General features: G+C 42.4%; 1 protein-coding gene across 5 annotated transcripts in view; it reads right to left on the bottom strand.

Moving 5' to 3' along the window:
* SLC4A10 (solute carrier family 4 member 10) overlaps positions 1 to 20,924 on the bottom strand; it is a 1,035,540-nt gene that overhangs the window by 624,460 nt on the left and 390,156 nt on the right. For all 5 annotated transcript variants that reach the window (XM_086956614.1, XM_086956617.1, XM_086956615.1 and 2 more), the window contains exon 2: positions 15,920 to 16,001. In XM_086956614.1, coding sequence (XP_086812740.1) covers positions 15,920 to 16,001 — 82 coding nt within the window. The remainder of the gene's footprint in view (positions 1 to 15,919; positions 16,002 to 20,924) is intronic.

Raw genomic sequence — 20,924 nt, 5'->3', positions numbered from 1 at the left:
TTATTTCACTTGCCTTTTACTGATTCGAAAACAGTCACTAAAAGTAAAAACTTTACAAATGAAAATACTACTACCGTGTTTTGTTTTAAAAACCTTTATTGTGAAAATGTCAGTATACAAATACGGGCCTATAACCACGTGGGCCGGCCACGGAGCAAACTCAAATCGTATATGATGAGGAGACATTTACACTGTAGAAGAACGTAACGAGCGGGCCATTAGGTGACAAGAACAAAGGTGTCTAACAGTTGCGGTATCGGTGGACGTACATTTTGTAATTAAAATACGACAGGGCCACTTACAATAACATTTTCTAGATATACATTTGCGGGCAAAGAGTTACGAGTCCCATTTATACCGGCGCCATTTTGGGCGAGGCCGGGCAGGTCCAAGATATAGTCAAAATGTCTCCACCAACCATCGGCCAGACCAGAACCCCTTTCGGCCCTTTATGTTACAAGATGATGTCTTCCATTCAGAAAATATTGGTGGCAGCATTTTGAAAGGAAACAGAAACAGCCGTTCTCCTAGTGAGTTTCACATTGTTACATTTAGGAAGAATGTTGAAGAGTAGTATGTGGAAAATCTGAAGCCATTTTTCTACAAACTCTCAATCAGACTTGGATGGAAAAAAAAACCTGAAGAATGTACAAACTGAAAACCAATTTTTTTCTGTATAGCACCAACAGTAACGCTTGAGTCAGCTTTGTGTCAAGCCGCCATTTTCATTCAATCAATAGCGTCCCCCTGCACACATTCAGGGACCTGGTCGTGTCTTCAGATGAAACGCATTGTAGGAAAAGAAGCAGAAAGGAAAAGGAAAAAAGTTCCGCCGGACCTAGTGAAGCTGCAGCAGGTGCAAATAAGCTTCAGACAGTCTTACAAGCACTGCTCAGAACTCTCAACTGAGGCACTCAACATCCAGGACTTGCCATTCGGATCTTGGCGCCTTGTATTTTTGTTTTGTTTTTGATGGAAGGGAAAGAACAAAAAACAGACATTGAAAAAGGCTCAACAGTGCAGGGCGCCTTGTGCTGGTTCCGACCTATTCACACATCGGTCCGCTACTGACATCACCTCATAAACCAACGGGGCACCCCACGCCGACTTTCGGCGCAGCATTGTAGGATGGACACACCAGTGCGGCAATTTGATGGACACCACCTCGGTGCCATCCAGATCTCGGCGCGTTCATTCATTCAATAGCGTCCCCCTGCACACATTCAGGGACCTGGTCGTGTCTTCAGAAGAAACGCATTGTAGGAAAAGAAGCAGAAAGGAAAAGGCAACAAGTTCCGCCGGACCTAGTGAAGCTGCAGCAGGTGCAAATAAGCTTCAGACAGTTCTACAAGCACTGCTCAGAAATCTCAACTGAGGCACTCAACATCCAGGACTTGCCATTCGGATCTTGGCGCCTTGTGCTGGTTCCGACCTATTCACACATCAGTCCACTACTGACATCACCTCATAAGCCAACGGGGCACCCCACGCCGACTTCCGGCGCAGCATTGTAGGATGGCCACACCAGTGCAGCCACTTGCTGGACACCACCTCGGTGCCATCCGGATCTCAGCGCGTTCGAGTCACTGTGCCGGAAGAGTGACCGGAACTCAGCTGAACACGCCGTCTTTCGGCGCAGCATTGTAGGATGGCCACACCAGTACGGCAATTTGCTGGACACCACCTCGGCGCCATCCGGATCTCGGCGCGTTCGAGTCACTGTACCGCAACAGTGACCGCAATTCAGCTGGACACGCCGTCTTTCGGCGCAGCATTGTAGGATGGCCACACCAGTGCGGCAATTTGCTGGACACCACCTCGGTGCCATCCGGATCTCGGCGCGTTGTGCTGCCTTCGGCCTATTCGCACATCGGTCCGCTACTGACGCCGCCTCACGTGCCAACGGATTTTCTACGCTTTTTGTAGCCCTATGTCGCATAACAGGTCATGTGACTTGTTTATAAAACTTTTCATTGGTTCATTTTACTTTTGGTTTCCTAAAGATGGAAGGCTTGGTCATATGACCTAAAAATAACACTTTTCATTGGTTTAGAACATTTTTTTTTCCCAAACGATGAAAGCCCCACCTTGTTTCTGGATCATTCAGACTGAAGCTGGCGTCAGCATGAGAGCACCACCATCTCGTGGCTCCGTCGTGGTCATTCCGCGAGCAATCATGGCAGCCGCTCCCCACCGAAAGCCTGCGGGAGTCGGGAGCCCCCAAGACTTTTATACAATCTTCACGGCTGAGGGGACGCTTTTCGAGAATGGAGCCCAAGCCCTAGCAGGCAAGCATCCGACTTCCAAGGTGTCCCAGGGCCATTTCAGTGGACCAGGCCCAAAACCGAAGAGCCGTCCGCCATTTTAAGAGTCATGTGGCAGCCGCCTATCGCTGCACCGCAAGAGTGGGAACAACTCAACTACATGGTGAGCGAGACGCTGTAGTCGCAAGAGCGGGCGGTAAACAGCTGAATGGCCGCCACCTGGGGAGGCCCGTTCACGCCGCCTCCCCCCCCCCCCCCCGGGCCGCCGCACGCCAATTTTCGGAGCAGCATTGTAGGATACCAAAACCAGTGCGGCAGTTTACTGGACATCACCTGGGTGCCTGTCGTACATGTTGTGTCAGCCATGTGACACTGGACACAGACCGCTACTGACGAGGCCTCCCCCCGCACCACCCGGGACGCCCCACGCTGTTTTTCTGTGCTGCATTGTAGGATCCCTAAACCAGTGCGGCACCCAGGCGACATCACCTGGGTGCCGTCCAGAACTCTGCACGTTGTGCTGCCTTGGGACTATTCGCACAACAGACCGCTACTGACGAGGCCTCCCCCCGCCCCACCCGGGACGCCCCACGCCAATTTTCGGAGCAGCATTGTAGGATCCCTAAACCAGTGCGGCACCCAGGCGACATCACCTGGGTGCCGTCCAGAACTCTGCACGTTGTGCTGCCTTGGGACTATTCGCACAAAAGACAGCTTCTAACCATTGTTGCTTTTTGTGTTAATAAATGTTTAAATGTTTTTAGTTTTTGTTCTGTTCATTATCGTTAAAAGTTAATAAAGTTTTATAACCTTACTTTGTTGGAGTGTTATCTATTTTTTGAAAAACGGGTGAATGGGGCCTTGAATCGGGTTATTGTCATCTGTGGGCTTTGGAAGTGTGCTGCTGCAGGATCGGACATTTCAAACTCAAATGCACGTTCTTTTTCTTACCTTTCCGAAGCATGGAGCGCAATAGCAAGCAGAGAAAGGGTGATGCACGTGTTGAACACTACCTGACCTGGCAAGTTGCTGGCAGTGCCCCCCCGCCCGCTCCTGAAAGAGGGCACACACACACCGCCGCCCCGAGTACTTCAGAAATCTTTAAAAGACCATGCGCTTGTTCATGAGGCTTAAATGGTTTATCACCTCTTCTAGAACCCCTACATCGACCCTCTGACGTTTCATGGAAAAATTACCATGTAACACAATACCAAGCCCTATCAGCTGAAACCCCCAAGGAATCGTGGGGCATATTATCAAGGGGGTTTATCTCCGCTTTTTTGGCTTTAAAAACCATGAAAGCGGAGATAAAATTATTTCCCTATTATCAAGCTGTCGCTAACACCAGTTAGTGACACCTAAAAGGAGATAGCGACCATCTTGGGCCCGGCTTTGCATGTCAGTGATACTTATCACTAATGACATGCAAAGTGGCGTGCCAAGATGTTAGCGACTGGAAACAGTCCCTAACATCGCTACCTTCTATTACCAACTTTTGGAGATATTCGCACTAAGCGCGAATATCTCCAAAAGCTAACACCTGCCCTGAGCAGGTCTTAGCCATGTTATCCAATGGGAGGTGGATAACATGGCTAAGAGCATTAGGTCGATAATACATGAATATCGCTGACTTTTCTGCGATAATAGCAAGGTTTATCTGCGATAAAAATCGCCGATGTGCGGCGATAATTTTTGTCTCTAAACAAGTTATAGACAAAAATTATCGCTAGTTGTTAGTAATATGCCCCCGGGTTTTTGCTTGCAGAAATCGGGAGGCGGGAGACTAGCACTGAAATCAGTACTCACACGCCTGAATCAGGAGAATTGGCATGTCTGAATTCTCTACAGCTGGGGCCATAAACTACATCCGCAGGGGTAGGTGATAGCCTGGGACCAGCCTGGCATCTAAAATGGCTGCCGTGCACGACAAAATTGTGGCATTCGAAAAAAGGCAAGATGGCGCAGCCGCTGGAAGAGATATATCAACATATATCAGCCTCCTCAGCCACCCTCAGGAAACATAGGGGATTAGGATATGTCTCCCGCACCCCCTTATACCTAGTACTTTAATTAACGAAGCACAAAATGGCGAATTCCCGTTTCGCTACCAGTTTGCGGCCCAGTTCGCGGCCCGTGAAGCGCTTCTACCGTGAAAAATCATTTTTTTTTTATTTTCCCCACGGGACCCTTTAATAACCCCAACAACATTCCTAGGGGGTCAAGAGGGGGATACCTTGCCCCCTTTCATTAAATTCCCCCTTAGTTTTTCACCTTTTCTTCTCTCTCGATCCTACCGAGAGACAAGATGGCGGCCGCTCCGGACTGTCACGCAGCAAAAAAAAAAAAAAAGCTCACGCACAGCCGCTGGAAGAGATGTATCAACATATATCAGCCTCCTCACCCACCCTCAGGAAACATAGGGGATTAGGATACGTCTCCCGTACCCACTTATAACTAGTAATTTAATTTACGAAGCACAAAATGGCGAATTCCCGTTTCGCTACCAGTTCGCGGCCGCGCTTCTACCGTGAAAAATCATTTTTTTTTTATTTTCCCCACGGGACCCTTTAATAACCCCAACAACATTCCTAGGAGGTCAAGAGGGGGATACCTTGCCCCCTTTCATTAAATTCCCCCTTCGTTTTCCACCTCTTCTTCTCTCTCGATCCTACCGAGAGACAAGATGGCGTCCACTCCGGACTGTTTAGAATGTTGACAGACACCGGAGAGCCAATCAGCTTTCTGCGCGCAAAGTTCCGATAAGCGAAAAGTAAGCGGACCGGATCGCTGCCCAGAGCGCTGTTACAGATATATATCTTGGTTTGAACGTTAATTTCTCAAAAACTACTGGAGCACATATATTGAGACCTAGCAAAGACACATCGGGCTAACAGTCCCTACAATTTTGCCAAGTTTCGTGCAAATCCATTCAGCCGTTCGAGCTAAAAGTGAGTCCAACCGCCCTATGGAAAACTCAATGCAAAAAACGCGTTTTGGGACCCCCCTTTTTTCTCAGCCCCCCCTTGACGAAACCCCACCAAATTTTCAGGAGCTGCTCAGAAACAAAATGTGCCATTTTCCTGAAAATTTCAGCCGATTCCATCCACAAACGCCAAAGTTATTAGACATAGAATTTTCAAAAGTCCCATAGGGAATTTATCCTAACTATATATACCTACTGGCGAACGCCAGTAGGTAATATATATATATATATATATATATATATATATATATCCAGTCTTGCCAAACTCATCCGATACGAAGAAGGCGCTGACACCATGAATCTCAATCCAAACTCGATTTATTTACTCACTGTCTGCTTAGACGCGTTTCGGCGTTGCCGCCTTGTTCACTACATCTGCATTCAAACTGAGCTCATACATATATACTGTGGAGATATGGGCGTGTCTAACAATTAGCACACAGGTTCAGACCAGGTATTACCATGGTTACATGATGGTAAATCTGGGATGTTACACAGAGTCTTTTCTCCATTCTTATTACCGAGTAATCATTGCAGAAAAGTTTTTTACACAACAGAATTTAAAAATTCATAAATCACCTAAACAAGTGTTCAAAGTAATAGTGATAACCACCTTTTCATCAAATAGCATGTTACAATTCACAGCTGTTGAAAAGGTGAAAAAACATTTGCTGCCATTTCTGTGTTTAAATAATAAGTTAACACTTTTTGCCGCTTTTTTACCCTGAGTGCCTGCCATGGATGTGCCCTTATTAAGGTCCTAACTTAGTAGACCCTCTGGTTTGCCTGTGCATCCCAGTCTCCCATGTGTCATGCTGGTGTGTGTACCATTACAGCGTGTGTGTGTGGGGGTGGGCTGGTTCGCCTTCTATGATCCCCGTTGTTGCCGCTTGGGACCTGAGCATCTCCCCGGGTGAGTTCTGCTGCGCGTTATAGCCATTAGCTTCTTTCCTAACGCTACAATGTTGCCAAAAGCTGTCACCGCCGCCGGCTCTGAGGGTAGCGTAAAAAGTTAGCTCGATTGAAACAATGTTTCGCGCTGAAACAGGTTCAGGAAATAATGCGCGTTGTATCTATTAGCTTCTTTCCTAACGCTACAATGTTGCAAAAAGCTATCACCGCCGCCGGCTCTGAGGGTAGCTTAAGAGTTAGCTGGTTTGAAACAATGTCTCGCGCTGAAACGGGTTCAGGAAATAATGCGCGCGTGTTTCATGACTGTTATCACCGTCTGCTAACAAAGTGGATATTCGTGTATTTGTGCCCTCATTATTATCGCAACATTGTATCTGAATCTCTGACATGGACCCTCGCGCATGCACTCGCTCCAAAGTTTATCTTATGAAGTACTGCCCTAGTGGGCTTAGCGGCTTGCTCATTCATTTTTGTGTAAAGTTATACTTTAAAGTCACAACAAACAACAAGGGCATAGGCATGAGCATGGTCATACTCTAAGTAGAGCTGGTAATTGTAGGGTAACCAGGGCAAAGTGTTTCGTAAATGTGCACTAAAGTGTACAGTTAAATTAAATAAAAGGAAAAAACTATAAATTGTGCCTTGTGTTCAGACCTAAAACTGTGTCTGAAAGGTGCTCTTATGTGCCCATAAGTACCCCGTGAAAGGTGTGGTAGTTGTACTGCAGATGTTCATCGAATGGTACTAGGGGGAAAGGAAGCGCTAAGTGTGTATTCTGATTACCTTGTTATAGGTGGACACTTAAGGCTTCGTCCGCATTCAGGCCGAATGGGATCTTTGAGTTCAGGAGTATGATATACCTGGACTCCAGGCGGCGCAGTGCCAAAGGGCGATTGCCACCCCTGACATTTTTGGGAATGCTATCAATTACAAAATATTGAATGTTTTTAGCATTGCCATTGTGGGTTTCATGAATGTGTCTCGCTACGGGGTACGTAGGATCATTGTTGGAGATTGCACGTAAATGTTGCAAGATCCGTACGTGGGCTGGATGAATGGTGGAACCTACATATCTTTTACCGCATGAACATGCTAGTACATAAACTGCAAAGTCAGTCTTGCACGTAAATGCATCCCTCAAAACATAAGGTTTAATCCTGAAGGGGACTTGCACTTTCGTAGTGTTCACACCATAGGTGCAGGCTTTACATTTTGAACACTTTTTAAAGCCCCTCTGGGAGTCTAGCCAGTTTTTGGTCTTTCTAAGGGTAGGCGCATTGCAGACCAACTCTTCTCTCGTGGATTTAGCCTTTTTAAATGTGATTAAGGGACTAGTGTCCACCAATTCTCCTATGCTTGGGTCTCCCCGGACTAAGGGCCAATGCCTCCTCAGGATCTTTCGTAGGTTGCTATGGTATCTATTGTACCCCGTTATTAATCTTGGAGGGTCCTTACTATTGGAAGATGTTGTGTTTTTATTGATGATTTTAGGGAAGATGAGATCTTTCCTATTCTTTCCTTTACATTTGTCATCAGCTCTCTTGCAACTGCTGCTGGTATACCCTCTATCCCTGAGTCTTCCAAACAACTCTTGTTTGGCATTGGACAGCCCTTCTTCCGTGCTACAATTACGTGTCATTCTAAGGCACTCAGCATAGGGAATAGATTGTTTCAGTGGTGTAGGGTGGAAACTGTGTGAGTGCAGAAGGGCATTCCCTGCGGTAGGCTTTCTGTATGTGCGTGTCTGTATTTTGTTGTCCTGTACAAACAGTTCTAAATCAAGGAATTGGATAATGGCATCATTGGTGTTACATGTAAACTTTAGGTTCAGAGCATTTTCATTCAAAGCCAACACAAATTTTTCTGCTTCTTCGGCACTACCCTGCCACAAGATGAAATATATATATATGCAGCTCACAAAGATAATGTGTAGAAATTAGCATCACCTTTTGTATTAATTTATTTTGAATGAAATAAAATATGTTACCACCACAATTCAGAATTTTAAATAAAATGTGCTTTTCTAATTCATTTATATTCTGAAATATTTGTACTTTTCACTTACTGGCATTTAAATTATCTAGTGTGCTAAAACAAATAACATCATATAGCCTTTCCCAACCTCAGTGCCCAGCGTGAAGACGGTCACATAAATCATTTTACTTTGCAGTCAGAGAAAGAAAAATAAACAACAACCTCCCTCAGAAGACAGAGCATAACATGTGACCTCTGTGTTTGAATGCACAGCAAATATGGCAATATAAAAACAACATTTAAAGGCCTATTTAGTGTTCACCATTTCTGAACTTAGGCATGGTTATTTTGGGGGTAATTCAGCACCCCTCGCACCCCTACTTCCACTGCCAATGGCATGGGCATGAAATTAACCCCTTAAGCGCTGCTGTCGGCCAACGGTCGTCGCGAGCGCTACCTCCCCAGTGCTGCGCACGACCGTTGGGCGACGGGCCAGCGCTCGTTATTCGAACGTTCAGCACTGGGTGCTGAACGTTCGACGCAGCTAAGGTGCTAAGGAAGAGGATAGTTTAAGTGATGCTATTAGTAAAGAGCACTGACCAAAATAAACAAGCTTTTCACTGGCATGCCAGATCATTGATCAAAGTGGAAAAGATAAGTTGAATCAGTCAAGCAGAAAGGTAGGAGGCAGGAACCGTCTTCCCAAAAATACAGCACATTGATAGGCTCAAGAAAAAGAAAAAAACGATTTCTCAGAAAGCAGACACTAGTGCAGGAATGCAAGGAGACAGTCAGCCTAAAACAAATAAAGCCACAAAATAGAAATCAAGCAAACGTGAGTTACAAAAACCAATGGGAAGCAATGGGTGGCATGCCTTGCTAGGGAAGCTTTCAGCAGTCCCCAGTATGTCTTTGCATCCAAACAGCTGTGTTGTCTGGTAGGCTGCAACCTAAGAAGAATTTGCCAAAACTACACAAAAGAGAAGAATGAGGATTTTCTTCAAGATTATACATCTATGAAAAGCATTTTACCCATGCTTCTTCATATGTTGCACCACATAAATATTCTTCTTTTTCTTGTGTCCTTGCTCTCCTATTCAATGTAATAATTTAGTTACTGGTTATAAACGGTTTCCTGTGAATCTGCTCCAAACATTACAAAGCATTCAATTGTCCAAATTAGTTGAAAACCTACTTATCCTCTAACTTACCTAACAATGCACTTCTTTTGCTTAGCTATTGGTGCTGTTCTCCCATCCCATCCTCTAATGAGAAAATACACTGAGAATGTTTTGCATTTTATTATAGACTTATTACCTTTTTAAATGTTCCTACTTGGTTTGTTCTACAGACCTATGTAATGTTCTATGACTGCTGTGGATCAAGTCTTCTGTCTGATCCACATGTTCCATCTTTCTTACTTTTCCATGCCCCGTCAGACAGCTATTTTAAGGTAGAAGTGCTTAGGAAGAAATACACGGGTCAGGCGTAAATAACCTGAAGCAAAATAAATTATTTGTTTTCTGGAATGTACGTGGCTAAACAGCATATACAAGAATGTGGCATTACAGCAAAGTATACTGCGGAGATTTAAAATGTGCAGAAGTTTGTGAATTGTTAGTTTTTTTAATTAACTATGCGACGTTGTACAACAATGATCCAAATTAAAAACGAATTTATTGAAATCAGAAGTCCAGCCGTAGAATTGAAGCTGGGTTAAGTTTACAAGTTTGCACAAGGAACACGGTAAATATTTGCTTATCACATAAAAAAAACAAGTGCTCTAAAGAAAACTGCGTACATGGTCACTTTGCACATTGTATATAAATAATTTCAAGGTTATCAACGCAGATACTTTCATGATAGTTATGATGAATGCACTTTAAACTCTTCTCTAGTTCTGTTGTCACTCCTAATATTATATGTCTGCTTGATTAGACTTAGCCATTACTTTCGTGAACATGAAAAATACTACCATATACCTGATTCTGGATTGTGGAAATACCTTAGGAGTGCAGCAGGCGATTGCACCCACTTTTTTTGTGGTACTTATATATTACACAAGGGGCCGCAGATGATTGGGCTACCCATACTGCAGCACTCTTTGTGCATAAGGTCATATCTCATCCATGGAGAGTGAAATGGGTCTTCCCTCCATTGCATTAGAAAATGGCTTTGCCAATTCACTTCCGTTAAATTTTAAGTAAAGGTGCACACTGCTGCTCCAGCTATCATGGGTACCCTTTATCTACAGCAGGTGCCAACTCAGACTATTTCTTCTGCACCTGAGAGAGCACACTGCTTTTGCAATCGCTCATGATACCGGCCTCCACCTGCAGCTTCCAATGACGCACACTTGTGGTTCGTGGTGACCACCACCGTGTTTCCTTCATCTATTCCATTACTCTTTGCACAGCACTCTGACAGACTCAAGATGCGTCTCAGATCCAGGGAAGCAGGTTACTCACTACAAATCTGACCTGGACACTGTGCCACCCAGAGGCCATAAAGCTTCTGGCCTCTTTGAAGTTCCAGAATTAGTGCCGTGTCCCACATAATTATGAGAGCTGTTTCTAGCCGGGCACTTGGGTAAGTATGGCCCATATGTATGAACACATTTTACCATAGACACAGAATGGGTAAAACCCTTTGATACACATGGCCCACATAATTATGAGAGCTGTTTCTAGCCGGGCACTTGGGTAAGTATGGCCCATATGTATGAACACATTTTACCATAGACACAGAATGGGTAAAACCCTTTGATACACATGGCCCAATTATGTCCATTAACCTGATTACCGAACATTTTCTTCTCCTCCATACAATTATCGATCTGGCCATTATTGGAAATCATTATTATACAAAAAACAGATACCAGAGTCGGAGCACCGTGTGACTGCGTGAAGGCTAGTTAACTGTCTAAGTAACATCAAAGACCAAGAATTTAGGGATGTGTCCACCATCTTAAAAGGCTGGATAACAGATGCACAGGCAACCTGCCATTTTTTTAGAAAATTAAATGTATCTTCGCCTATTGGTTGTGGTTTAGTGTCTTTTGTATAAAGGTGAGCTACCACAGTGCTGCAGATTCCATTTTGTCTATTTGCAGTGAGAGTAGAGGATACAGAGGAGAAACGAATTTGTTTTAGGAGGAAGTTTAGAATATGTTGTTCGACCAGCACATTTATATCAATTTATTCAAGAATGTGGACCAGTGGAGAACCGAACCATTGAATATCCGTCTCAAGATGTTCTCGCACAGGTGGTTGGTTGCAAGTGTGACAGAGCTGAGGGTGGCAATCTAGGTGTTTTTATGAGGCCCGGAGCATTACAAAATGAATGCTGTGCATTGTGGCGAGGATTTTCAATTTAATTAGAGTCTCCACTGGAAGCAAATATAATCTCTAAAGAATGTCATTATGCGGGCCCTGCTGAGAATTTACTAAAATGCACACCGATGTATTCTGTGCTGTTTGAAGGTGATTAACCAGCTTTACAGAGCTGCAATACTTAATTATCCTTGAAGCAATAACAACTCGCTTCGTGGCTGAGATGTGTTGTTTATTTAAATTAAAATGCTGTAGTGGAGGTGCCTATATTAGTAAGAGTGCTATAACATTTGTCTCTGTGACTGCAAATCAACATGCCAGGAAATGATTACAGCACGAATAATTACTATTACTGTAATGCATCGAGACAAAGTGAGGAAGGGCTACTGTAGTCATGGAATACACGTGATAGTCACTTCTCCACCCCAGTTCAGACACAGGTGGACTGTTCCCATGAGGCACAGGGTCAAGAGTGATTTGCATATAGTTGGGCCTGAACTGAGGTGGCGAAGTGAGCTAAAGAACAATGATGATGGATTCAACCCAGATCTTTGACTGGGGTGGGGGGGTCTGAAAAGTGTCAGGGCTCCGTTCATCATCTCCTTGTGTTTGCCATTTGATATTAGCCAGACAAATGTGAAGCAATCTACTCTACGGCACGCACTCATACTGATATTAGAACAGCAAGCCAATAGGGTGTCGTGGGTTTCAGTATCAGTTGCAGGAGACATCAGTAATAATTCTGAGGTTGTCTAAAATTGAAACGAAATATGTCCCACTACAGAAACTTGTGACAAACCCTATCTGACTGTAAATTGTAGGGTTAGAAGAAGCAAACAGGTATAAAGGTGCAATAGAGACACTAGCCGGCCTATAATATCCATTCTAAATGAAAAGATGCTTTATGACAGATATTGACCCTTCATTGCATAATTAGTAGATGTTCATATAACATGTTAATGATCAGATCTACTGCAAGTTACTTCTGCGAATAACTGAGCCAAATGTGCAGATTCTGGCCTCTGGTTGGAACCACTGTATATTCAACAGATATTTTTATGAGATAGATATCAGATAAATATGTATCAACATGTTTTCCGGGAAAGGGAATGTGTGTTTGTATGTTGGCCACAACATGGCTCTTCAATGAACACAGTGAACTAGCATGAATAGGGAAAAGCAAAACATGTGGGAGATTATGTGCTCGTTATTAACCTGAAACATCTGCCAGTCCTCAGAGCTGCATTTTCAAGAGTATGCATCTGGTCCTCTGATTAAAGATAATAATGCTACATTTGCCAGCCAATAACAAGGCTGGAAAAGAGCAGAAATCACTGTCAATCCGTTATGCTAATGCTTTAATGGCACTTCAGCGGTAATGCAGGGCCTGAAAGTGTGTGTGAATTAGTTCGGCCTCAGGTGAATCATTGGGATTCTGGGTTTTCATAATTAGTTCCATGCGGGAAATGGTGCAGTGTGACAGGCATTTGATGAGAGAGTATTAGTGGGTTTTCCCTCCTTTTTAACATTTGCTCATACCAAAATTTGCCTTTGACAGGTACAAATTAACCTGTGCACAAGAATAAGCTCCTAAATAAAATGGCATTACACACAAACAGGAAATATATGGGATGTTCTGTTCTGCTAAATGTTCTGTTCTGTTCTGTTCTGTTCTATTCTGTTATGTTATGTTACACTTGTACAATGCACAACTGCCCAAATAATGTGGAATCGTAACACACATCCTACAACAATGGAATACAATACAGGCCTGGAGAAGCTGTCTGAAAATGAAGAAGCGTGTTTAGAACTTCAAATCCAGGGCCCATATCATGATGCTGTTTTCGACGCCAGTGCAGAAGACGTTTGTGAGTTTCTTTAGGGCTTCTTCAGTGCATACATTAACTTGTAAAATCTCAGCATTTGTTTTGCCGTAAGCAGAGCTCGGAAACACAGGGCAGTAATTATTTCTGTGTGTTTCCCAGCTCTGCTGTCAGCAAAATATGCATTAACTCGACAAGTATGCACTGAAGACGCTAGAAAGATGCGCACAATCCCCGTCTTTGGCTACGCCTCAGAGAACATGGCCTAATACTTACCCCCAGGAATCAATTGAGTTGTTCAACGCGCAACCTTGACACATGGCGATTGGGTTTGAAGTTTGTATACAGTGCACTGGTAAAACCACATTTATAGCACAAATCAGTAAGCGCCTTGAGAAACTGTGGGGCATATTACCAACAACTAGCGATAATTATCGCTATGTTGGTTTAGCGGGGAAATTTTTATCGCCGAGCAGCGGCGATTTTTATCGCTTAGGAACCTTGCTATTATCAAGGTTTATCTCCTAAGCGATAAAAATCGTCCGAAATGCATGAATATCGCTGAAAAGTCAGCGATATTCATGCATTACCGAGCTAATGCTCTTAGCCATGTTATCCACCTACCATAGGATAACATGGCTAAGAACTGCTCAGGGGCAGGTGTTAGCTTTTGGAGATATTTGCGCTTAGCGCGAATATCTCCAAAAGTTGGTAATAGTTGGTAATAGGAGATAGCGATGTTAACGACTGTTTCCAGTCGCTAACATCTTAGCACGCCCACTTTGCATGTCATTAGTGATAAATATCACTGAAATGCAAAGTGGGGCCCAAGATGGTCGCTAGCTGTCGCTAACTGGTGTTAGCAACAGCTAGGTAATAGGGAGATCATTTTATCTCCGCTTTCTTGGCTTTTAAAGCCAAAAAAGCGGAGATAAACCCCCTTGATAATATGCCCCTGTGTTACTGCAAATTTAGCTTTACATAACAATTGAAGGTTTACATTTTTCATTTAAAAATATATAGTTGGTGTCAGCTTTTTCCTCCTACCAGCATCTTTGTGAACGTTTTGAACAATACAGTAGAACATCAATTTCTAATGCATGTATTCAACATTACATTTTGTACAAAATTCGTCTTAAGCCTAATAAGGAAACATTTAACAAAGCTTTTTTGCATTTTTTACCTTCCAAATATGAGAGTCCAGTTCCTTTTATATAAGAAGGGAGATTTGGTTCAAGAGTAACACATACTTTAAAGATAATTAACTATTCGATAAAATAGTTGCAAACAAATTGACTCCAAATTCAAATATGTTAACAAGCTTTTCACGAGGATCCAACAGGGATCCTTAGTGAACTGCAGGATATTCAGAAGAAAGCTTTTTAACAATGTCAATGATCACAATCAAAGTCAAAGCATGTAAAGGGTTGCAGAATATGTAGGATGCATTCGTGTTGTTTTCTTCCCCGAAGGTCAAGGACACTCATTTTGTAATGAAGACCAGAGGCTGAAATGCGTCCAGTTGGTAAGACACAAAGCCCAATCCCTACCAGTGCACTGCAGAGTAGTCTGGGACTCATGTGCATTGGGTTGTGCCCTACATAAATGAACCCTACCCTTAGGTCTGATAGGTCAGAATATAAAATGTTGTTGTGGAGCTGGTACAGCCAGGGAGAAAATGCTTGTAAATGAACTATTTGTTTAATCATTTAATTTCTGTAACCACCAGGCAACTTTGTGGGAAATGACAAAATCTGCAAGTTTTACCCCAAAAATCTCAGAATATGCTATTGTTGTTAACATCGGTTTAATATTGAACACCTCAGTTTTGGATATTTATCGGGTCCAATAGTTATTACATGTGACTTGAGCCATTCATAATCAGGCTCTTAGAATGTTTTAACTTAAAAATATATACATTTCATAATAAAAGTAAAATTAATTTAAAAAAAGTTTTATTTAAAATAATATTTTAAGTTATGTTAAGTTTCCATATGTTATAGTTTTAAGTTCATGCCTCCATTGATTTCTATGGGAGTGTGTTGCAGTACCAGTGGTTCGCCATGTGTGTTGCTGGACTTACTGCAAGGCTGGGATGCTGTAAATGTTACACATGTCTTGTGAATACAACTACTGTGGTAGATTTAAATGTGTTTTTCTGGACTTGCTGTCCTCTTAATCTTATGTGGATGTAGTTTTGTATTAACATGGCATCTCCTAAATCCCTACTTCAATTTTTCCTAGCCTCAAGTATTTTGTAGAAATGATTCTCCATTTTCCCTCCATCCACCCTTGTCCCTCCTGCTCCAGTCATGTGCCTATATCTTTGTCATAATGATGAAGATCTCTGTACAGAAAAGATAGGAGAGATGTAGGCAGAGCTCCCTAGTCAAAGGTTCTGTGGATTGCATTTTGGAATTCCTAAAGTAGCACTACTTTACTCAAAAACAGCTTTTAAGAAATACTGAGAATAAACAATTACATAGTGAAACATAGAACAAATGATAGAGTAAAAAATGGAAAATGCAAGTTATGTAGCTAGTTTAATCAAAACGCATTTCCTCCAAGCCTTGCAGACGAATTGAAAAGTAAGGCTCTCGTAATAGACAGATGACCATCTGGTACCCTTACCTTCTAAGTCTTCCTTCTCAAAGTGGCTTTTCAGAAGAGAGCGAGTCCCTCCTCTGTCCACAACTGCCTCTTCATCGTTTCTCTGCATAATGAAAGCAGATAATTAGGATTGCATATTTTCATAAAAGAACATTAATCCTTGCATGACTTCATGTTTCACAAACATCTTGTTGGTCTATAAGCTTACATTTGGTAAAATCTGAAATAGAATAAACTTCATGATTTGAAGAATGGAGTCAGAGATAGCAAGTTTTTCATAAACGTTTCTACATATCTTGCTTTTTATTTAAAATCTTCATCATGACTTACTTTGGGTTATCATAAATTGAGAAGACACATCTAGATGCAGAAAACATCCATCTCATTACAGTAGATAAAAAAAATAGAAGGTTGAAAAATATGAGTCACATATTTAATAACTAAAATGTCATATGAAACATTCAGCATGTATGTTACTCAATGTCGTGCAAATATTGATGAAAATGTTCTTTATACCCGATAGTAAAGAACATGGTAGAGGTGAAATGGGATAGTACGATGCATTGCAGTAAGGTACACAATGTTGATCTGGTCCACCACTCCCCCTATCAGGTAAGGCCATAATGTCAATGCATTTAATCATCTTAAAATCAGCATGGTCTGCTTTTCAGATAAAACAGGATATTACTATACGTGAAGAAAGTTATAGTTATGCTGCCACATGTACAATGTACATTTTGTGACAGCAAAAACACTGGTGTGTAACAATATAAATAGACACAGTTCCATTTAATTTTGTTTAAACAGTTTGCTACATTATTTGAAAATAGGAAACAATCATAGTGTTTGAAGACATTTCTAACATGACAAAATAGAAGAAAGTATTAATTATCCATTGTGTGGTCATGATAGCAAATTGTAACTAAGACACAAGGGGTATATTGCCACTAACTAAGGCACTACCCCGCTAGCAATGTCCAGAGCATTACAGATAGACTCTGCAAGGGGTACAATTAGGCAGGGTACTCTCTTCCAACATAATTTTAATTGTCCCAATATTTAATGCTAAAATTTGGCTTCATTATGAAATATAATTTGGATTCAATTATTCCTATCTTTTCGTAATCACACAGTAATTTGGAGTAATGCCGATAAATAGTGACATATGAATATCAAAAATGAATTTAAATCTAGTTGTTGAAACAAACAAAGACGTTGGTCAATGCCCAAGTGGATTTCTTACTTCACTATGGAACACAATGTTAATAGAGCTGGACCACAGACCTCCTCAATAAAAAGTGGTTGTAAAGTAATCCATTGTCTGATATCCTTGATCCTACTTCAGAAAGGTAGGATTAGAATTTATAAAAGCCTTGGAAAGTTGGTGAGGGCCAGGACAACCAGTTTTTTTTATTGTGTAGCACATAAAAGTCGTGAAACAATCAAATAATTTTGACTTTACTATGCGAGGTGAGCCATTCACATGCAAATTAGCATGTTGGCACTGTTTTAGGGAGTGAACACCACTTTCATCAGCTGTCTGTAAGAATACATTATTATGCATATCTTTCATTAGCTACTGCCTGTTATTGCAAGACATTTCTGCTCTACATAACTCTCACAAGAGACCAAGATAAGGGTTTGGGGTATGTGTAATGAAAACAGGAAATTGCACACACTTCCATTAGCCCGTTAAATTGGATCTATGTAGGATTAACTGAAATTATGATAATTACACAAGGTTAATATTAGGGACCTTATTTAGAGTTTGGCAACCGGATACTATGTCAAAACCATGATGGATAGCCCGTACGCAGTATTAGAATTACCATCAGTGGCACAACATTGGCTCCCACAGCCCCGCGGTGCGGGGGCCCTGAGCTCCAGGAGGCCCACCACAGCACAGCACCTGGGCTGAGAGCTCTTGGTTGAGTCCGGAGGGGTGCCCCTCCATGTACCTTGTAGGGGGCCCCCCCCACAAGTTTCGTTATGCCACTGAGTACCATATGGTCTAATTCACATGTAATTCGGTGGACAAGACATTCCCCACATTTGTAACTAAATCTCCCATCAACCAAGATCTACAAAAGGTCCCAATGCATTAATCTAGGGAGTGCAAATGTTATATTTAGAAGATAACTCTGTTTTTGTTTTGTAGTGCCCTAGGATAATGAAACATTATATTTAAAAGAACTGTTTGTTTTAGAGAAAAGATAAAACATATATGAATTCACAAAGATAATTGCTTTATAATGTTAAAGGTTTTTTGTTACTTGTTTTCTGGAATGCAAGTGACCTACAAAGTAGTTAAAGGGAGAAAGAAATTTAATGCACAGGTCGACAGGTATTTCTATGAAAACAAACCGATACCACAGAACATGGTATCTGTTTGAAAGACAAAGGAAGGACAAAGAATGTAATACCAGTGTCTTCGTGACAGTACCATTCCCCAGGTCAGTCATATACATTAGCAAAATGAAAGAAAATAAAAATTCATACCTATAAGTACGATCTTACAAATGCATAAAGCACAACCCCTAAATGACAGAACAACATGCAAAATTATGTCTGAACATGCAAATAAGAGTCTGTCATTTTGTACACAGGATTCAACCGTATACTCATTGTTCTCTCTCTTTTCAAAGTTAGACACAGTTAGATCTGTCAGCCTTAGGGCGGCTTCCTCCAAACACTTTGAGTCCCTCCTCCACTTTTTGCTGATTTCGTTTTTGCTGGCCTTAGGACTCTGCACACCTTACCACTGGTAATCTGAGCTAAAGTGTATATGCCCCCTACTTAAAATATATGGTATCATTAGCTTACACCCAATTGTCATATTACAGTTACTTATAAGTCCCCAGTAACTGGTACTATATGTACTTAGGCCATTTAAATTTAATTCTACTTGTGGGCCTGCAGCACTGATTGTTCCATCCACTTAAGTAGCCCTTTCAAATATGCATCAGGCCTGCCATTGCAGCCTGTGTGTGTCATTTTGACCTGGCAAAGTAAACCTTTCGCCAGACCCAAACACATCCTTTTTAATATATATAAATCGCACCAACAGCAGGCGCTGGGCAGCCCAGACAGCAAGGTGCAATGTATTTAAAATGTTGGACATGTACTTTGTAGTGAAAAACTCTTAAATTAGATTGTCACTACTGCAAGGCAAACCTCTCCCATAGGATAACAATTGGAGTTCCATTATTACATTAAATAAGCTTTAACTTCCAAATAGGAACAGGTGACCCATTCATGTTTGGTGTCTTTGGTGGAATTGTAGTGAAAAACCCTAACATATGGTGAAGTCAGATTTTAAGGTACAATTTAGAAAATTCCCCTTTTAGAAAGTTGTCATTTCCATCCTTATCCATTTGGTGCCTGCAGCCTGTCTCTAGGTCACATGCCTGGGTGCAGTTGAAAGTTGTGTATTCCTCCTAGACAGTCACACACAATGGAGAGCTGAGGTGTTGATGGTTGGGCCATCAGTAGCAGGGTGGGAGAGAGGAGCTGGGCACAGCCCTACTTACACTTGAATAGGCTGCGTCCTGCCTCCACACAAAGGGCTACATACCCCCTGTAGTTATTCTGGAGCCAGGATAAGGAAGGCAGGACACCTGTAAATTTCAAAGGGGCACCACTAGAAGCTTCTCCCACTACAAAGGAAGAACTAGGTATTTATATTGACCCCAGGCCCCAGCTCTTTAGTACACTTCTGGACCTGTGGATACTCTGCCAGGACAAAAACCTGTTGTGCTGCTGAAAGGACTGCCATGCTGAACTACACTGCTATGATGAACTGCTGTCCTGCTGTGCTGACCTGCTACCCTCTTGCGTGGGTGAGAAGGATGAGACCTGCATCTGTTGAACCCAGGACCCTAAGTGAATCTGAGAGCTAGTTGGCTAGCATCCTGAATTGAGCCTCAGGGACAGAAAGCTTCAATGACTATGAACCCAGCACCTGCAGTCTGCCTTCTGTGACTTTACCCTGCCAAGTGGTGCAACTCAAATTATGGACTCTTGGATGTGGGTCTAAGGTTATCTGTCAGCCTCTGTGGAGCTAGAACAAGTGACATATCTCTCTGCTGTGCAGCACAATCCCAAGCAGAACCAATGTGTCGCCGATGCTGCTTCGGTTGGAACCTTTGTAAAGACCAGAACCACAGCAGTGCGAAACATCCCCATTGCAGGCCCTTGAAGCCCCCATCAGCAGCAGTCACAACGATGGACACCCCATCGCAGCCTCACTCCTCATTGGAAATGACGCATAGCCCTAGCAATGTAATACATCCTCTGCACAAGCCTTTGTCGATGGGATCCTTGACAACAATGCAGAACCTCGCATTGCAGCCTTGCCAAACCTCAAAAGTCGTAACATAAGCATTGCTTCTGCTGTGTGATGGATCTTTGACGCGGACCCTTGCAACACTCTGCAAACCGGGATTTTAAGTACTTTGTTCAGTAGGCCTCACATCCTCCTGGGGAAACAACCTTTAAAACGCAACTTTTACACCGCACTACCATTACAACAAAACTTTTACAACGCAACATCCAGTACAACGCATGCATTTACAACGCAACCATTACAACGCATGACACTACAACGCACACCACTACAATGCATGCCATTACAACGCAGTCATTACAACGCATACCATTACAACACATAGTACCCTTACACTATCCAACACTTACCCTACTGTTGCACCCCCTGGAGTTAGAATAGTAATTTTTACCCCTACACTATCCAACACTTACCCTACTGTTGCACCCCCTGGAGTTAGAATAGTAATTTCTACCCCTACACTATCCAACACTTACCCTACTGTTGCACCCCCTGGAGTTAGAATACTAATTTTAACCCCTACACTATCCAACACTTACCTTACATGCAATGTAATGTTATGCGTTGTAATGGTGTGCGTTGTAAAGGTAGTATGCGTTGTAGTGGAATGCGTTGTAAAGGTAGTTTCAAAGAATTCGCTGTAATGGTATGCTTTGTAATGGATGTTGCGGTGTAAAAATT

The sequence above is a fragment of the Lissotriton vulgaris genome, chromosome 2_1, assembly GCF_964263255.1.
Source record: "Lissotriton vulgaris chromosome 2_1, aLisVul1.2, whole genome shotgun sequence".
NCBI classification, from domain to species: domain Eukaryota; kingdom Metazoa; phylum Chordata; class Amphibia; order Caudata; family Salamandridae; genus Lissotriton; species Lissotriton vulgaris.
Note: the sequence above shows the minus strand (reverse complement) of the source record. Positions and strands in the feature narration are given on the sequence as shown.